This window comes from Amblyomma maculatum, chromosome 1 (genome assembly GCF_055883805.1).
Source record: "Amblyomma maculatum isolate TAMU_Amacu chromosome 1, ASM5588380v1, whole genome shotgun sequence".
Classification (NCBI taxonomy): domain Eukaryota; kingdom Metazoa; phylum Arthropoda; class Arachnida; order Ixodida; family Ixodidae; genus Amblyomma; species Amblyomma maculatum.
In genome coordinates, this window is record NC_139344.1 from 281,077,598 (window position 1) to 281,096,371 (window position 18,774).

Genomic DNA, 18,774 nt, shown 5'->3' on the forward strand with positions numbered 1-18,774 from the left:
TTCTACAACGATTCGACAGATGGTATGAAAAGTCCAAGCAAGACAGCTTCGTGCTGCGGAGCAAATTTTTTAACATGCAGTAGAAAACGCACCGGTATGTCGGTGATCCTGCACAGGGGTGAAACTCTAAAATGTACTAGTACGCCAGTGACAGCGGAAAGTTTAAAAATGTCTGCAAGTGTGTAGGGAGTTCGCAAATGTTTGCACAGAAATTCGCGACAAAGGTAGAAGCACGAGACCATCAGTTTCTGACGTGACAATCGTGAAGGTCGAAGAAATCATGTGGCAAGATCAGAGGATCACATTCAATGAACTTTGCATTTTGGTTCCAGACGTTTCTAGAAGCACAATTCATAAATTTTTGACAGCAAAATTGAAATTCAGAAGGTGTACACATGATGGGTCCTGCAAATGCTTAGACGACCATCAGCAGCAACACGTTGACTACTCCCACGAATTTCTTCGGCACTATGGAGATGAAAAGGACACCTTTTTGGATTCCACTGTTGCAGGCAACCAAATTAAAAAAAATAAACCTGGGAATTCCACTTCACATAAGCGACCAAACAAGATTCACGAGTGGTAGCATTCCACTTCGGCCAAGCCGCAAATATTCAAGCGAACACAGTCTTCAACCAAAGTGATGGCAACTGTGTTTTGGGATCAGAAGAGACTGTTGCTGGTAAACTTAGTGGCTCTTTGGACGACAATAAACGCAGAGAGATATTGTGAGACCTTTAAAACCTCAAAGAGGTGATTTAAAATAGTAGGAGAGGAATGCTGGGCAAGGACGTAATGCTTCTCCACGACAACACTCGCCCCCATGTCACCGGCCAAATTGTCGCTCTCCTGCAACAGTTTGGATGGGACTTCACCACCCACCCACCGTACTGTCCATCCGGACTTGGCGCCCGGTAACTATCACTTGTCTCCAAAGCTAAAAGGACATTTGACTGGAAGGTGCTTCACCAACAATGACGAAGTGAAAGACGACGTCAAAGACTTTCTCACCGGCACAGCAGAGAGCTGGTATGAAATGGACAGAGAAAAACTGCCACAGTGCCTGCAAAAATGCATAAACCACAACGGCGACTATGTGAAAAAATAGAAGAATGATCAGCATTTGAAATTATTTGTAGATTACTGAAAATAAACATTTCTTTCCATTTCTAAAAAGACTGGAGACCTTACTTTTGGGATGAACCTCACAGAAGGCAACAACCATGTCTAGCCCTTCAGCATTATTACACGAATAATCCCCCTATTCTTGATGCCCAAACATCGGACTAGAGGTGAGACAAACCAAGTGTGTGTGTAACCGACTGCCAAACAGACTAGCCATGGCAGTGAGCAGGACTGACTTGCTGTCTCTTCTAATCTGCCAGTGGTGATAGCACAACGACAACAAAGCAAAACCATGATAGCTGCTATACTGCAAGAGCTCAGGGACTGAAGCCAGCCACTGAGATCTGCCAATTTTCTGTAAGGACAGGATGTCATGTGACACCACAACTCTTAGAAGTGATGCACGGACCACGATTCGATGGGCCATCTCTAGTAGTGTTTTGAGTTTGCCATAATCTACGGGAGGGCGAACAATGCTGTAGCATATGCTTAATGATGTATAGCATGCACTTTTGCCGGCAAACGTTGATGGCATGACAAATAACATTACTATTCATTCTGCCATGCCATTCAGCCAGTTCGACATGAAGCTCACAAGCAGGCAGCCTCCAGGAAAGGGGCAAATTAACCACCTTTCCAGGATGCTAGCTGTGACCACTTGGACTGCATCAGTGCAATGGGGAGCACTGTCAGCTAAAGGGAGCTTTAGGAGGAACACCAGTAGGACCTGTTTTCACAACAGGCATTTGACAGGCTGTAGGTGCCAAACAGCATGGCCATGACGTATATAGAGGCATGCTAGTATAGCTGCCCATGTAGGTGCTCAAACACAGCTTGTATAGCCGAGTACATTGGATCCCTGCCCTCTATACTCTAATGGCACCTTGCCAAACCAGAAAGATACACATCAATTCTTTGCAGTGGTAATGCCAGGCTGAGGTGAGCAATGAGTGCATCACAGGACATGTGAATGACCCTAAGACTTGCTTGAAGTTGCGTCATTTTTCTGCATGGTGAAGTTGTTGGATCGGTAGAACTTACCATATTTACTCACATAATAGAAACTTTTAGTTGGGCGTACGCATCAAATCCCAGATACGCCCGTTTCTGCGGGCGTAGACAACATGGCGGCGCGCTGGCCGCCCGCTTCGGAACGAATACACCTCGCCGCTGTTTTCTGCGACGCGATAACTTGCTCTAAATTGCGGAATTATCTTCTATTACACTCACTCTCGCCCACACGAAAAGGTATTAGCTAAAAATATCCATAGTTTTCTAGACAACTTCGCAAATTTCAAGATGCTAAGCCTATCTGTAAGCTGTGTATGTGGTAGTCATAGCAACAACATTCCTTCTCAACCTTCTTGTCGCTTTGGCTTGTGGCGTTCATTTTCTTCACTTTGTGTAGTTTTTCTCCTTGTAATAAAAAAGGTTGATAGTGTGACTATTCATCTCATCAGCAATTGCAGTTAAATGTTTTTTTTTTTCAAACTAGCGCGCACGTGATTTCACTTATTGTCACTAGATGGCGCAACCATGCACATCGCTTGGGGCAGACATTGCGGCACATCCAACTAAAAGTGTCGTGTTCGCGAAGTTTGCAGCGCGTGCAACGCAGTGAGCAATACGTACGCATATTTAATATGTACGCCCAACTAAAAGTGCCTAATGATCGCACTCGTGTAATGATTGCACCCCTGGATTTCTGAGGTCAAAATTCCATTTTTTAAATTCCCCGCGTAATGATCGCACCCCGAACTTGCTTCCGCCGCCATTTTTGTTTTCATGTCCTGCACTGTTATAGCAGCAGCCGCCTGTTGGTTGATCTGCAGCCATCCCGCAGCGAATGCATTCCGACGAGTTCCCATGACTCCTTTATTAAAACGCGCTTCGCGGCGTTGGCCATTTTGCCGTTCTGCAGCGTCGCAGCGTGCTTTGTGGTTTTGTGTGAGTTTACGCCATTTCACCATGGGACGGTATGCCAGTTACACCGCCACGTTCAAGCTCAAGGCTGTTGACTATGCACTGGAGCATGGCAACCGCGCTGCTGGCAGGCATTTCAGCGGCGACGAAATCAGGATACGCTATTGGAAGAAGCAGCGCGAGAAGCTGATGGCTGCGAACAAGACACGGCGGGCTTTCCGCGGACTCAAAACAGGCAAGTTCCCTCGTGTTGAGGATGTGGTCCTAGAATATATAAGGGACCTGCGCAAGGATGGTTGTGCAGTGTCATTAGAAATGATACAGACGCAGGCACGCATAACTGCCAGGAATCTGGGAATTGCCGCAAAGGAATTCCGTGCTAGCTCCGGTTGGATGACTCGCTGCATGCGACGGAATGGACTTTCCCTGAGGCGGCGGACATCGTTGTGCCAGCGGCTCCCATCCGCGTATGAAAGCAAAGCGATAGACTCCCATCACTTCGTCACTAGGCTTCGCGAGAAAAGAGGTTACTGCATGTTGCAAATTGGAAATGCCGATCAAACTCCACTGACGTTCGACATGCCACAGAATACAACTGTGAACGAAAAGGGTGCTCGTCGGAGCATCCTCGTGAAGACGTCTGGCGCAGAAAAACAGCGATGCACCGTCATGCTTGCTGTGACAGCCGACGGGCGGAAGCTGCCACCATATGTCATCTTCAAACGGAAGACTATTCCGAAGGGAAACTTTCCCCGTGGCATCCATATACGTGCCCAAATGAAAGGATGGATGACTGCAGACCTGAAGGTCGACTGGATTAAGACTGTTTGGGGACGAAGACCAGGAGCACTTCTGCTTCCCTCGTTTCCGGTTTTGGACAGTTTCAGGGGTTACCTTGTGGACAGCGTGTGTGCTAAGCTTAAAGAGCTGCGCACAGACATTGCAGTGATTCCTAGGGGTCTGACTTCGCTGTTGCAGCTTCTCGACAAGTCGCTGAACAAACCGTTCAAGGGCAACGTTCGAAGACTTTATGCAGAGTGGATGGCGATGGACCAGCATGATTTGATGCCGAGCGGAAAAATCAGAAGGCCATCCATGGAGATGCTTTGCTCGTGGATCGCAGATGCGTGCAGCAGTATCCCCGACGAGGTAGTGGCCAAGAGCTTCAAGAAGACAGGCATATCGAACGCTTTGGATGCAACGGAAGATGACTTTCTGTGGGATTGTGAAGATGCTCCCAGCGACGACACTGCCGTTCCCGATGATGAGTCGTGCAGCAATGAAAGCGAGGATGGCGAGGATTCAGACTCTGATTAGTATACTGACGAGAAAAAATAAATGGGCATTGTGCAGTTCATGTGATACTCAATGTGCGTGTTTATTGCGAAGGTAAGCCTTACTCAACTTTTATTTTTAGTTGTATTCAAGATATCTGTTCTAAGACGTCTGACCTGCAACTTGTTTTGTTTTCGGTGCTCAAAACTTTTTTGTAGAAAATTTACCCCTCATAATGATCGCACCCCGAAATTTGCATCAGCTTTTTTTTAAAAAAAGTGCGATCATTATGCAAGTAAACACGGTACTCTAAATGTCTGCAGTAACCCCCCGGTTGCTCCGTTGGGCACACGCCAACCGTCTGATAGGGCTGCACGCAACGATAATGGAGGCTTTCCACAAAGTGCACCCAAATCTGAGCACAGCTGAGTGGGCCGACCGGGGAGGATGCTCTCTCCCACCAGCTGCCAGCTACACAAAGCATCGCACCTCGTTACAACTTGCACCCACGGCAGGGATAGCCAACGAACGCACAGGGGGTAATTCCTAGTGCTGAACATGGACAGAACGCTTTTTCTATGCTCTGTACATTTCGCTTTCACATCAAGCATGGGCTTCCTCGAAACAAACTAGTGAGGATGGATAAAAGAAATTAAAACAGCAAAAAGGAGCCAGCAAACATAACGACAACAGTTGCTGCATGGAAAGCTAGACCGTTTGAGGGGTGGCCGCATTCCTGTACCCAGAGCCCAATGTTGCCGCCAAACAACCAAGAAAAAACAGTTTCCAGTCAGCTACAGGGCGAACGAGCATGAATTCGAGGAACAGGCGCCTGCGTCGACCACAGCAAGAACTGTTGCAAAGAAGCTGCTTTGTACCTGCCAGACCCTGCCACTGCAGCTTCGCTAACAGAGGCAGCCTGGTAGCCTGCCGTGCCCGGCCTCAGTGACAGAGAGAAAATAGGTTGACACACATTTGTGACCCCCATAGCTCTGGCCCACAAGAAAGGTCACCGGGAGAGAAATGAGGCAAGACAAAGCAGTTCGACCGAATGAGGGGACGGCTGCTGCACGCTACGCAACAGTATGACACAGTGCATAATTGCCCAATGTATGGCCGCCGCCCGCACTTCTCTGCAGGCTACCCTGGCAGAGCAACATCAAAGACTGAAGTGGGACCTGCAGTCAGACACGTCCACAAGCTTTCCTGTCCGCCATCTATGGCCTTCAGCAACGGCGGCTGTAAGAGAGAACCTTTTTAATATTGCCAAAACTTTTATTAAATTCGTTTCAAAGTTAAACGGTGTTTAGGTGGCTCCACTCAACCCATCCCTGAATGATTGCAACTACTTCTTGGTCGTACGGCTGTTTTAAGGGGAATATGGCAATACATGAATCTTCTGTTCCATTGTAACAGCCACATGTAATTGTCATGCAATGTTACAAGTGCTCCCTCCTAGAGCTTTTCGGGGGAGGACACACCCGCCACACAACTGCCTTTTGCGCCCCGTGGCGATGCCGCTGTGGAAGCCTTTCTTTCCCCTTATAGAGCTTAGAGACCTCTCCACAGCCTAGGAGGAGCAAGCCTCTCCCAAATGCCTATTGTCTTTTGGAAGACAAACGCATACGATCACATTTCTGCCAGGCAACTACCGTCACCAAATCGCCCGGCCATCGTGTGCGACTGACTGCTGCGAGCTGCAAGCAAGAAGCCACATGAGGTGAGCAGAATGTTCCTCTCCTTTTTTCGCATCCCCCTTCTGTGGTTCCATTCATCCCTGAATGCAGGCAGGACGTTTTCTTGCTGCCCGGATGATTTGAGTGTTGCTATTGTAACTGCTCGAGCCCAATAAATGCTGCTTCAGGTAGACAGCTCTGACTCGAACCCACTGTGGTGGCAACTTATCGCACCAAGGATTGGAGGTCACAGATTTAAGGCCGGCATGCTGGTGCTAAAAGGCATCTAGCCCTTGATCCTTATTACAAAAATAACCCCCATAAGAAAAATAGATGCATGTGGTTTAATGGGCTCTGCCCTCCATGGGTTTTTCATCACTGCGTTATCTGCCCATTGCCAAAAAGCTACAAGCACTGCAAGTGCATTACCTGAGGACGTACCTTTCATGCTTAGCCTTGGCTCATACAATATAGGTAATGTAATATGGGATATGGAAATCATGGGAAACCTCCCTGAGAGTTCCTTCTGTAGCATCAGAATGAGGAAGCATTTTTTCTTTTCAAACCCCAAATGCAATCTGTAAATGCTTCTCTAAATTTGCTTGCAAGGCTCAACTTGTTGCCCCACTGCATGGGACAACAAGCGTGGCCAAGATGGCTAAATGTGAGAATCCACTCACCTGTGCAAGGTCGAAAACAAAGCTGGGTGCCTGGGGGAAGGCTTGCACGGGGCTGGCAGCACTAAGCAAAGTGCCCACCGATGGCTCCCAAGCTACCCGCATGCCATTGGTGCCAGCAGCCCGGGAAGGTGCCTGTGCCCCACCAGCAGCCCCTCCTCCGTGATGGTGGTGTCCCACGTGATGGTGGTGGTGCGCCATAGGGTGGTGCAGGTGTGGCGGGAAGCTGCGCTGCTGCTCGGGAGAAGGCGGGTTCGGCCGCCAGCCATGCTGTGCCACTGGCGGTGGCGGCTCACGGTACCGAGGCCGGCGCATGCTGGGGCTGCAAACAATGTGGATGGACACATTCTTGCGGATATATTATCCCGTGTCACATGCCTACTAAAAATCATGTTACAGTTGCAAGAACAGATGAGATCCACTATATAAACCTTGATCTGAAAGCACTGCATAAATTTTTTTTTTTACCTCATCCAAGGCTTCTACAACGACAATTTTTTTTGACAGATTGCATACCATATACCACTAATGCATGTGGCTTCTACACTTTGCTAAAACTGATACACAGCTATGTGAAGCCAGCTTAACAATTAAGGAAAGGACATACTACAGCCACCAATTCTCCCCATTTCAGGTGCTCCAATGAAGTACATTCTGTACAACCCTTTGTAAAAACTGCATACAGAGTAAACTCTCAACTTTTCCTGTCAACAAACTGTGCTTAAAGTTGACTTGTCAGCACAAGTTTAATACTAAGTTCTTTGCATTAAAAGTGAAGCACACTCCGACATCAGCTTTTGCGCATGCCACCACATATTGTGAAGGCAAACTGTCTTGTAAACTCCCACCAAGTAGCATTTCAGCAGCACAGGAAAAGGCAGGGCTGCATTTGCAAACAAACTATTGTTATATTATTCAGTACATTTGGCAAGCATTGGTATATATGCCATGCTGCCAACAAGGTTCAGTGAATCGTGTCAACTAGACATTCAAGATCAGATTCCGAAACATACTCTGGCAACAGCAGCTACTATTAGCAATTGAGAACATTTGCTTAAAAAATAAAGACCCACATTTCAGGGCAAGAATACACCAAAGACGTTCAGGGAAAAAAAGAAAAGGAGGCGGCAGGGCTCAGGGTCTGGATGTGGACTGCCATCATAATTTTGCAACTTTGCCATCTAGCATCGCAAATAAGCACAACTTCAGGGTGCGAGCTTTGTGTAGATACGAATTCTTCGACGCAAACACCTAAGTACACTCCTTAATCCTGTCTGCTCGTTTCTCTACCGTATCAGACATTCTCCCTCATGCCTGAATTGTCCTGAACCCTATGCTAACTTAGAACACTGCATGTTTTCTTGCACTGTTGCAATTCAGTCACCTTACTTTCTGCACCCAACTCCCTCAATGTGGCAGGCTTGGTCGAACTCTGAGCTGAAAGACCAGCTGGCCTTCGTGACCCTGGCCCAGGATATTCTCTATGCTTAATACAGCGTTTCATTACTGCTTTACTCCTCCCTCCTCGGGGTGCGAATTTGTCATAGCTTCCTATCCATTTTTCTTACAAAGTATAATTTACAAATAAGTGTGCCTGACCTTGACTTAAGCATTCACACAAGTTAAATACATTTATGTGAGCACAGCCATGCGCCAGCAAGAAGAGTGACCATGGGAATATATACTTGAAAAGAAAATACATTCTAAATGCCGTGTTAGAACAACATAAACATAAACTGCTGAAAAAGTTTATTGACCATAGCAAACTGGCAACTTTACCAACAAAATGTTTGTCTAAGCAAGGCTGACCCTGCAGTATAATTTTCTGAATAGACAAGTCTAGGTTCACCAGCTGAAGCAAAATTAGTAATGATCACCGTAAACTGCATGAAATGCATCTTAAGTCTGCAAACAAAATATGCATGCAAAAATTTAATATGTTAGAACTCAAGTTGAACATATTAAAAGCTAATATGAGCCTGCAGTGATAAGGTTTAGAGACCTTACACAATACCGCAGTGGCAGCTACTAATGCATATCACAAATTAAATAGAACCAAATATGAACATGAGCTTTTCGAGACGTGAACTTTATACTATAATGACATCTGCAACAATGCACCTGTACGATACCTATAGTGGCAACGCAGGAAGGCTCAATAGTAACTCGTCCCTTCGAGCGGAAGCGAATGTGCTTGGAATAGAGTAGTGTCAGGCGCCGGGCGCATCAGGTTACGCAACGCTCATACCAAATTGCAACGTGTCACGCCATATACCGAACCGCAGGAATTGGCTAAGTAAACGAGGCGAACCAGTCTCGATCGTCCGCTTTGCTCACGGAAACTAACCTCATTTCGCTCAATCGATTTCTTGGACGTCGAAGCGAACACGGCACTTGAGGCGGCTTCTAGGTAGAAATGGAGCACGCCTGGGAGCGAAACTAGCCATCGCGATCTGTCAACGGCGCAGCCAGGAATGGGCTTTGTTTTGCTCCGCAGCGGTGCGCGCGCTGCGGGAGCGCTCGCGCCGCAGAGTCCAGCTCAAGTTCGCGAAAGGCCGAGTACAGGCTTACATAACGAACGAAACTTGTCTAGTGCATCGTCCGCGCGTTTAATCAAGTTGGGCACCGCGAAAAATGCATGGCGAACGGCACGACAACAAACTCGCAAGGTGAAGGTCACATCACGGAGAGCGCGCGCACGCGGCCGTCTTGTCAGCTGGTTGCCGAGCCGCCGGCCCTCGGAGGCGATCAGGACATTAAACGCGCACCAGATGCACGCAGGAGGCGAAAACAGCCCAGCGCGCGTCGATCGCGGGGCCAGCAGACGACGGCACGTTGCCACGCGCGCGACTCGGCCGGCCGGCACTAAAGTCACCGCCAGGCGACCCCGCACTGAACGCGGGCCTCCAAAATGGACGGGGGCCAACCTTACCTGCGTCTGCACCTCGCCGTGTTGCTGGTGCACCTAGCGGAGTGGTGCGCCGGGTGATCCATGCGCCGCTGCTGATGCGAAGCGCTGCGCCTGCGCAGTGTGGGCGAGCCTTCGCCCCAGGCGCCAGGAGGAGCGATCGGCACAGCCGCTGGGGCGGACGCGATCTCGGCAGCCGCCGCTCCGAGCGACAGCTTCAGGCGCTTCCGACTCGGGCTTTCGCTCGCCTGCACAGACGCACGGCACTCGGAGATCCCTTCATTACATACACACCAGGGGCACAAAATTAACGCGCGAGGTGCAAAACGGTTTCTCGAGGTCACAACCATCGGCTTAACTGTCCATGGCAGCTACAAGTTGGGTGGGCACCATCAAATCAGCCAATCGATACAGTTCAATAGTACACTCGCGCAAAAAATGTCCTCTGTCCGTAAATGGAAACTACACGGCCGCACTGCCAGCGGGTGGTCCAAGCGTCGTCATTGGCCCCATCCCTGCACCTCGCAAGGTTCATCTGTAGGACTAAACAAAACTGGATTGTCAGAGAGCAAAAACCGTGTTTGTTTCCAAATCAGACGATACCGAAACATAAACAAACGCACGTGGAGACTGCGCGAAACCCAACTAGATGGCGCCGCATGTTCCGTAGTATGGTACCATGCTGCTGGATATGTGTGAAAGACACGACTTAGTTGTCTGTAACAGTACTGAGAAGTGTGACGGGGTCATAACGTGGGAGGTAGGGAGTCTGCATTCGACAATAGATTATGCGATAATGTCACACAGGATGTACGATAGGCTAAGGGTCATGAACATAGATGAACATGGTGCCAGGAGTCTAGGCAGTGATCATAAACGTATCAAGATGAGTTTTGGAATAAAAACTAATTCAGGAATGAAACATGATGACCAGCCAGATGGGATCTTTTACTCGGAGCAGCAAATAGAAACAGCAAGCACCCAAATTGAAGCAGTAATCTCTAAGGATAAGAAAGCAGAGTGGACATACACAAAGTTAATGGGACTGTTTGGGCTAGAGTTGGCTAAGGTGCGAGTCAGGAAAAAAAGGACAAGACGAAAACCAAAGAGCTGGTGGGATGGGGAGGTGAAGAAGGCCATAGAGAAACGCCAGGAAGCCTCCAGGGAACACAGATGTTCTAAGCATAGGGGAGACCCAGAAGCAGACGTTGAGAGAAAATGGGATAAATACATAAAATGTAGAAGGGAGGCATCCTACTTAATCAATGAGAAAATTAGAAGACAAGGTTCCCAGTGGCTGTCAGAAGTAAACAAAAGGGATAAAAATGCAGCTAAGAAATTCTGGCAACACTTGAATTCCCTGAGTAATAAGACTAGCCTAGAGCAGAGGTCTATTCTTACAGATCAAGGTATTCGGCTAGAAGGGGAAAAGGCAATAGAGCATATACGACTAACGATGTCAGAAAAGTTTAAAGAACAAAGAAATGTAGTAGGTGCCTTAGTAGAGGACGATAGACCGGTTAGTGCAATTGTTCCAATTGGACAAAGAGAGTGGGAAAGGGCTGAGAAGAGAGTACCAAGTAGTACATCAGCAGGCCCAGATGGTATTCCTGTTAGGTTATTAAAGATGTTGGGCCCAAAGTCTAAGGAAACGTTAAGAGAGGTGGTGAGCAAAATGTTAATGGATGGCAAAGTTCCTAATGAATGGAGACTAAGTAGAATGAGCATGATATATAAGGGAAAGGGGGACAAAGCTGACATAGGCAACTACCGTCCCATAACAGTAACATCAGTGGTCTACAGGGTGGTGATGCAGATTATAAAGGACAGACTGCAGGCATGGGTAGAGAGCAAGGGGGTGCTGGGAGAGCTGCAGAATGGCTTCCGGAAACAAAGGAGGTTAGAGAACAATCTGTTCTCATTGACACAGTGTATCGAGGTAGCAGAAAAGGAACACAGACCCCTATGGCTAGCTTTTCTAGATATCAAAGGAGCCTATGACAGTGTACTTCAAGAAGCCTTATGGAGTATTCTGGATGTGTTAGGTGTGGAAAGCGGAGTAACTAATCTTTTAAAAGATATTTATAAGGATAACCAAGTGCTAATAAAATGGGAAAAAAAGGTGTCGAAGCCTGTAGAGGTAAAGAAGGGGCTTAGACAAGGATGTCCCCTGTCACCTTTGTTGTTCATGCTGTACCTGCAAGGATTAGAGGCTAAACTAGAGGGGAGTGGTCTCGGCTTCAACCTTTCTTTATTCAAGCAAGGAGAATTTATCCCACAGTCATTACCAGGACTAATGTATGCAGATGATATAGTACTGATGGCTGACAACAGGGTAGATTTGCAGGAGTTGGTGGATATCTGCGGTACAGAGGGAGATAAGCTAGGTCTGCAGTTTAGCAAGAAAAAATCGGCAGTCATGATTTTTAATGATAATGAGGCCGGCGAACATAGGATACAGGAGGGCATGCTGGAAGTAGTGGATAAGTACAAGTATCTTGGGGTGTGGATAAATACTGGAGCTGAATACCTAACGGAGCATGAAAAATATGTGGCAGCTAAGGGAAGTAGAAACGCAGCCGTCATGAAAAACAGGGCGCTTTGGAATTACAATAGGTATGAAGTGGTGCGAGGGATTTGGAAAGGGGTGATGGTTCCTAGTCTGACTTTTGCCAACGCAGTCCTGTGTATGAGGTCAGAGGTCCGAGCACGGTTGGAAATTAAACAGCGCGGGGTGGGTAGGCTTGCTTCGGGAGCTCATGGGAATACGCCAAACCAAGGTGTGCAGGGTGACCTGGGATGGTCTTCTTTTGAGAGCAGGGAAGCTGGCAGCAAGATAGCGTTTGAGCAACGATTGAGAAAAATGGGAGAAAAGCGGTGGGCTAGGAAAGTCTTCAGCTACCTCTACATGAGGAATGTTGACGCAAGATGGAGAAGGCGGACAAGAAAATTGGCAAGCAAATATTTGGACAGCAGTAGGGGGACCAGCCAGGAATCATCAATTAAGAAAAAGGTTAAGGAAACAGAGAGGGGTCTGTGGAAAACAGGGATGGAGACTAAATCAGCATTAGAAATGTACCGAACGTTCAAGCAGGAAATAGCCAAAGAAAACATTTACGATAATTCTAGGGGCAGCCCATTGTTGTTCGAGGCTAGGACAGGAGTATTGCGGACTAAGACGTACCGAGTCAAGTACCAAGAGATAGACACGCTGTGCAGGGTGTGTGGGGAGGATGAGGAGGATGAGGAAACGCCTGTTCAGTTTAGTTCAGGCGTTCAGTCATGTCCGACTCTTCGTGACCCTATGGACCATGTCACGCCACGCTTTCCGGTCTCTCACTATCTTCTTAACATCACATAGCTTCATCTGCAATGCCTCGAGAATGCCATCTAACCATCGCGTTCGCTGCCTACCCCTTCTCCGGCGACCCTCAACCTTTCCCAACATCAAATCTTTCTCCAGCGACTCCTCTCTTCTCATCAGATGACCAAAGTAGCTGAGCTTTAACTTTAGAATTTGACCCTCCAATGAGCAGTCAGGGTTTATGGTCGACAATATCGACTGATTTGATCTTCTGGCAGTCCAAGGAACTCTTAAGTCTTCGCCAGCACCACAATTCAAACGCGTCAATTCTTCGGCGGTCAGCCTTTTTCACAGTCCAACTCTCGCATCCATACATCACAACTGGAAAGACCATAGCACGGGTTATACGGATCTTGGTTGGCAGACTAATGTCTCTGCTCTTTACTAGGCGGTCAAGGCTAACCATTGCTCTCTTTCCCAGAAGCAGGCGTCTCCTAATTTCATGGCTGCAGTCTCCTTCCGAGGTAATCTTGGTGCCCAAGAACAGAAAATCTGTCACAGCTTCCACTTCTTGTCCATTGATGCTCCAGGACTTGATAGGGCAAGACGCCATGATCTTCGTCTTTTTAATGTTCAGTTTAAGCCCAAACTTCTCACTCTCTTCTTGTACGCGCATCAGAAGTCTCTTGAGATCCAATTCACTTTCTGCCATTAAAGTGGTATCATCCGCATATCTAAGGTTGTTGATGCGTTTTCCAGCCATCTTCACTCCAGCTGAAGACTCGTCCAGACCGGCCTTCCTCATGATGCACTCTGCATATAGGTTAAATAGGCAGGGCGACAGTATGCAGCCTTGCCTCACCCCTTTCTCAATCGGAAACCAATCAGTAAGACCATGCCCAGTTCTGACTGTGGCCTCTTGCCCTTCATAAAGGTTCCTGAGGAGACAGATGAGGTGAATTGGAACTCCCATCTCTTGGAGAGCTTGCCACAATCTGCTGTGATCTATGCAGTCAAACGCTTTCGCATAATCAATAAAGCATAAGTAAATGGGTTTCTGGAACTCTCTTGCTTTTTCCATGATCCAGCGAAGGTTGGCAATTTGGTCTCTAGTTCCTCTGCCCTTGCGAAACCCAGCTTGCACGTCCGGAAGCTCCCGATCCACATACTGCTGCAGCCTACCTTGCAGGATTTTTAACATCACCTTGCTAGCATGCGAAATAAGCGCGATCGTGCGGTAGTTGGAACAATCTTTGGCACTGCCTTTCTTTGGAATGGGGATGTAAACTGACCTCCTCCAATCCTGTGGCCACTGCAGGGTCGTCCAAATCTTTTGACATAATGTATGCAGTGTGTTAACAGCGTCGTGGTTGAGGTTTTGAAGCAACTCAGCTGGAATACCATCAATTCCGCTAGCTTTGTTCTTAGCAAGGCTGGCTAAGGCCCATTCAACTTCACTCTTCAGGATGCCCGGCTCGAGATCAGTAATCACAACCGTCCTATGTTGGGTTTGCACATCCGGGTCCTTCTTGTACAGTTCTTCTGTGTATTCCTGCCACCTCTTTATCTCTGAGGCTTCAGTGAGGTCCTTGCCTCGTTTGTCCTTTATCACGCCCAGCTTAGCACAGAAGCTTCCTTTGATATCTTTGATTGTCTTATACAGAGCTCTTGTGTTCCTCAATTGGCCTGAACACTTAATAATTTCTTGTAAAGGGCTCCGCCCTATAGTTCAAGGCAATGGGCCAGATTTAGCCAAAGCATTGGGGTTTAAGGATAATAAAGGGAAAATAGACTTTAAAAGGGTAGAAATAACCAAACGAAGGTTAGCTGATTGGTGGCTGAAAGGAAGGCAAGAATAGGTCCACACTATATATTACTATTCACGGCTAGGCGGCCTGTGGCGCCGCCGCCCGATTCAAAGGGTTCAGCCTTAGCCATCCATCCATGTAGTGCAGAGCGACTTGGCGACTCCGCGCACACTTGCGACTTGCGACCGTTCACAGCAGCGGTCGCGCGACCGTTTTGGTCGAAAAGCGACAGTCGCAAATGGTCGCATCGGTCGAAAAGCGACTGCCGCGGGCCGATCGGGCACTGCTCGAATTTCTAGTCGCCAACCATTTCACCAATCAGCGAGGTCACTCGATTGAGCACCTTCTCAATGCAATTAAAGAATACCCCTACCTTTTCAACAAACGGCATCCGGAATTCAAAGGCAGGGAGAAGGATATGGCCTAGCTGGGAGGAGATTGGAAAGATATTCGGACTATCCGGTAAGTACTATGAACTTTTGAGAAATGGGTTTTTCACGCAGGCGCAACATTTTATATCGACACCGTCTATTCGTCGTCGGCGTTCTCGCCTGAAAAAGCTGAAGTGTCTGGCAAGCGGCTGCTGCCGACGTTCGCTGTCATCGCCCTGCAGCTTTCCTACTCCCAACTCGTTTTTCGTGAAGGCGAGAGTCGCAAGTGTGAACATAGCTCCTCTCCTCGGGTCGCAAGTGTGAATAGACCTTAAGTGGTTTTAGTTGGGTGTGCATATGGACACGTTTGCTTTGTTCTGTTTCTTAATGCTATTCACTGGCTAGGGCGCGCATCTTAGAGAGACCAGCCAAACGTCGTCATGCGGCTCTAGACCACTCAGTGACAAGAGGCACGCTCGCGCAGTTGGCGACAAAACGGAGTCATTAATGCAGTCATCGGACGTTCACCATCAGCTCGATTCAACCTGCGATCAACTGCCTCTATGGTTGGTAAACGCTTCCTTAGGATGCAGCACCGCAAACTCCCAATAACCGACATGGACCCACAGGTCAACACCGAGTGCTTTTTGACGCATTTGCCCGTACACCACTTGGAGCACTGCCCCACAGTCAACGCTTCAACGTGACGGCAGTCTGAACAAAGCTCGCATGGCATAGCGCCCCAAGCAAGCTGAGATCGTTCAGCTTTCTCGTTCTAAAAGCATAGGCAGAAGTCTCTTGAGATCCAATTCACCTTCTGCCATTAAAGTGGTATCATCCGCATATCTTTTTGCAAGAGACCTACATCCACCGTCTTGGCCAGACCAAGACCTTCGACAGGACATTTGGTACCAGGTCTTACTGGAGCTATGGCGCGTCGGGCTCTTGTGGGGTTGGCATTATTTTAACGAAGTGTCTAAAGCATAGAGTTTCTTACTCTTACCTAGAGATAAAGTTGTGCTGCTGTCTCTGGGAGTTTATATGCCGTTTCAGACGGCCAGTTCAGCCACCATGGGCATTCAAAGCATCATGGGCCGGAGAGCTACCGAGTGCAGAACTACAACTTTTGGCCAAAACAAATGCAAAGATAAACGTTGTTCTACCGTAAATAATGTCCTAAGATTGAATATTGTGACTATAAATTACAAAAAGTGAGAGAAACAGAATGCCAGTGTGAGATTTATCCAACATAAGCGATGGCTCTTTCTCCTATTGGCTTAGTTTTGAACAGCACAAATACCAATATTTCGCACTTAATAGGCAAACTTTGAAATCAAAAAAATGTTATGAAAATATTTATCGTTGTGCAATCACTTAAGGAAGTTTTAGTGGCATTTCGGGAAACAAAACATTTATTGGCGACGTCTGCTTTTGCGCCTTCGCTACTATGGCTTTCGCGGTCTATGTACGCACCTTCAGATAATGATGATGACGAGAAAGAAACATCGCAGTAAGGCCACTCCACGTACCGAGAAAAACCGACTGTCCCGCAACAAGTAGCACACCGGCCCATGATTCTTAGCGCGCCCATGGTGGCTGAAGTGCAGCGCCCTCAGCTTTCCCTCTAGGTAGTGTAAGGAACTCTATGGTCTAAAGGTACGTCCGATGTACCAATTCGATTCTCGTAAAGATACGGCGGACGTCGATATACAGGTTCATGGCTATATGCACGTCGAACGCGGCCACATTCCGCTTGCTACGCGTGAATCTTATCCTCTATGATATCAACTAGCCGCGACTCTCGATGAGGTGCTACGAAAAGTGCATCCGTTGTAACATAGATCACGGTCTTCACTCAGGATTGTGTACGACAAGCATCGCTGTCACGCACATAGCTGCAGGGATGCTACGTACTGCACCAGCTCCACCAGCTGGCATCGAGATACGCACATTCACGAGCAGCTTTCGCTTCGCACTAAACCATCACCTCGATCAGCCCGTAATGCAAGCGAGCTATTCCTAGCATTTATTTCCGAAGATCTAGCGCCGGCACAACACACACACACATCGCCGTGCAGAACATTCGGCAGTCCAAAGTATACATGTGAAAAGGCATTATGCTCGTTCCTCACACGCAGACCGAGGAAACTGGATGTTTCTAGCTAAATTCTTCGTTTAAATTCTACCTCAGAGTCGTGGCAGAAGACATGCCGAATCTACTAAAGGCCTGCGCTGCTACTGCGGCGAGCTGCACATCGAGACCTACTGCACCGCACCGCAAGAGTGCACAACCGGAAAGCCGGAAGCGCGAATAATCCGAATTCCCTATGAACAGCAATGTTCTTTTGGTATTTAGGGGAAGACTAAAGGACTAAAGTGCTTAGCCTGCATCTTTTTCTCGTCGTTGAATTTTGCGTACATGTAGTTTAAACCCCCGCATGCTCGAGGTTAGCGTGACCCGACTGAACGGCCGCGCCGCTTTGAAACGAGCGGGAGATATGCATGCGTCGCCGGACTTATTGGTACGCGGTAGAAAATGTGCGCTGCACATTTCGTTGCAGAAGCTGACTCTTGGAATTTTGCAGAGTGTGCCATGCAAGTGATTGTTGCTACAACCGCGCATCCATGTTCCCACGGCTGGCCTACCCCGAGGCGCATAAATGTTCAACCGTGGACGTATCAATGATCGAAGACAGGGCAGATTTTCACAATATTGGGCGCGAAATCGATAGCTACCGGTGCGTGTTAGAGAAACTCTGCCTTGATCATGCACAATTCAGTGTTTCAGGTGTGGTCAGTAGCTATAAGTTTGAACAGTTCGCCTTTCAAGTCAGCGGCGCCAGCAATGAGGCACCCTCTGTAATTTAGCATTGCGTCAAGGTAACCTGGTTATTTCTTTTCATCACCTTTCAAGACAGCTGTCCTGATTTGCTTTCTGACGACAGGAACTTCTTGGAGGTCATAGAAATAAATGAGATCCACAATCATGAGCTATCTAGGGTATGCATGTACATGTCCATCGCTCAGTGGAATGGTGTCAGTACGCTGTTAGAACAGGTCTTGTGGTAACAACAACCATTGTCTGAAGTGGTCCTTTAATGGGCATTGAAATGCTATGTAACTGCAGGCACTGACAGAACTCTTGATCATGTTATGTGATGATGCGATCCTTGCATGCATATAGGTATACATTTCAGAATCTGCAGTGCACCACTTGACCATTTGCCACCAGCTTGTGTGAAAATGTATTTTTCATGCATGCTAACCAGTATTTAACAGATGGACCCTGTGCACAAGGCAAAAGTGGCACGAACCAAATGTCACTAGGCCACATGACATGGCAGGAGCTGTTAACTCAAGCTTACAAAGTTATATTTGAAATATGTTCTGGAACGTTTCAGCTCCGATTAAGAAAGGTTACTTTTAGTCCATGGAGGCATGATTATGTTAACGTGAGGCTTACAGAGGTCTATGCCAAGTTGTCTATCACATAACAGGGCAGCCTACGACGGTATGCTAATGAGTATATCTGAGATAACACAGACATGAATTAAGGAATTAGTAATTAAGTTTGTAGCAAAGGGCATGTAAATTAACGGGAATCCACAGTGGGATCTGCAGACAAGAGCCATTAACGCTGGCGCACCATACCCTTACAGGTGGAGACTAGGAGTCTCCCTAATTTTTTGTCTGCTCAAAGCTTGTCA

The 18,774-nt window shown here is 47.7% G+C and overlaps 1 protein-coding gene across 1 annotated transcript in view; it reads right to left on the minus strand.

The window, feature by feature from the left end:
- Positions 1–18,774, minus strand: part of mura (ring finger protein murashka) — a 163,448-nt gene that overhangs the window by 35,997 nt on the left and 108,677 nt on the right. Inside the window, exons 4-5 of the mRNA XM_084591479.1 lie at positions 9,609–9,832; positions 6,680–6,998 (exon numbers count right to left, since the gene is read on the minus strand). Coding sequence (XP_084447605.1) covers positions 6,680–6,998; positions 9,609–9,832 — 543 coding nt within the window. The remainder of the gene's footprint in view (positions 1–6,679; positions 6,999–9,608; positions 9,833–18,774) is intronic.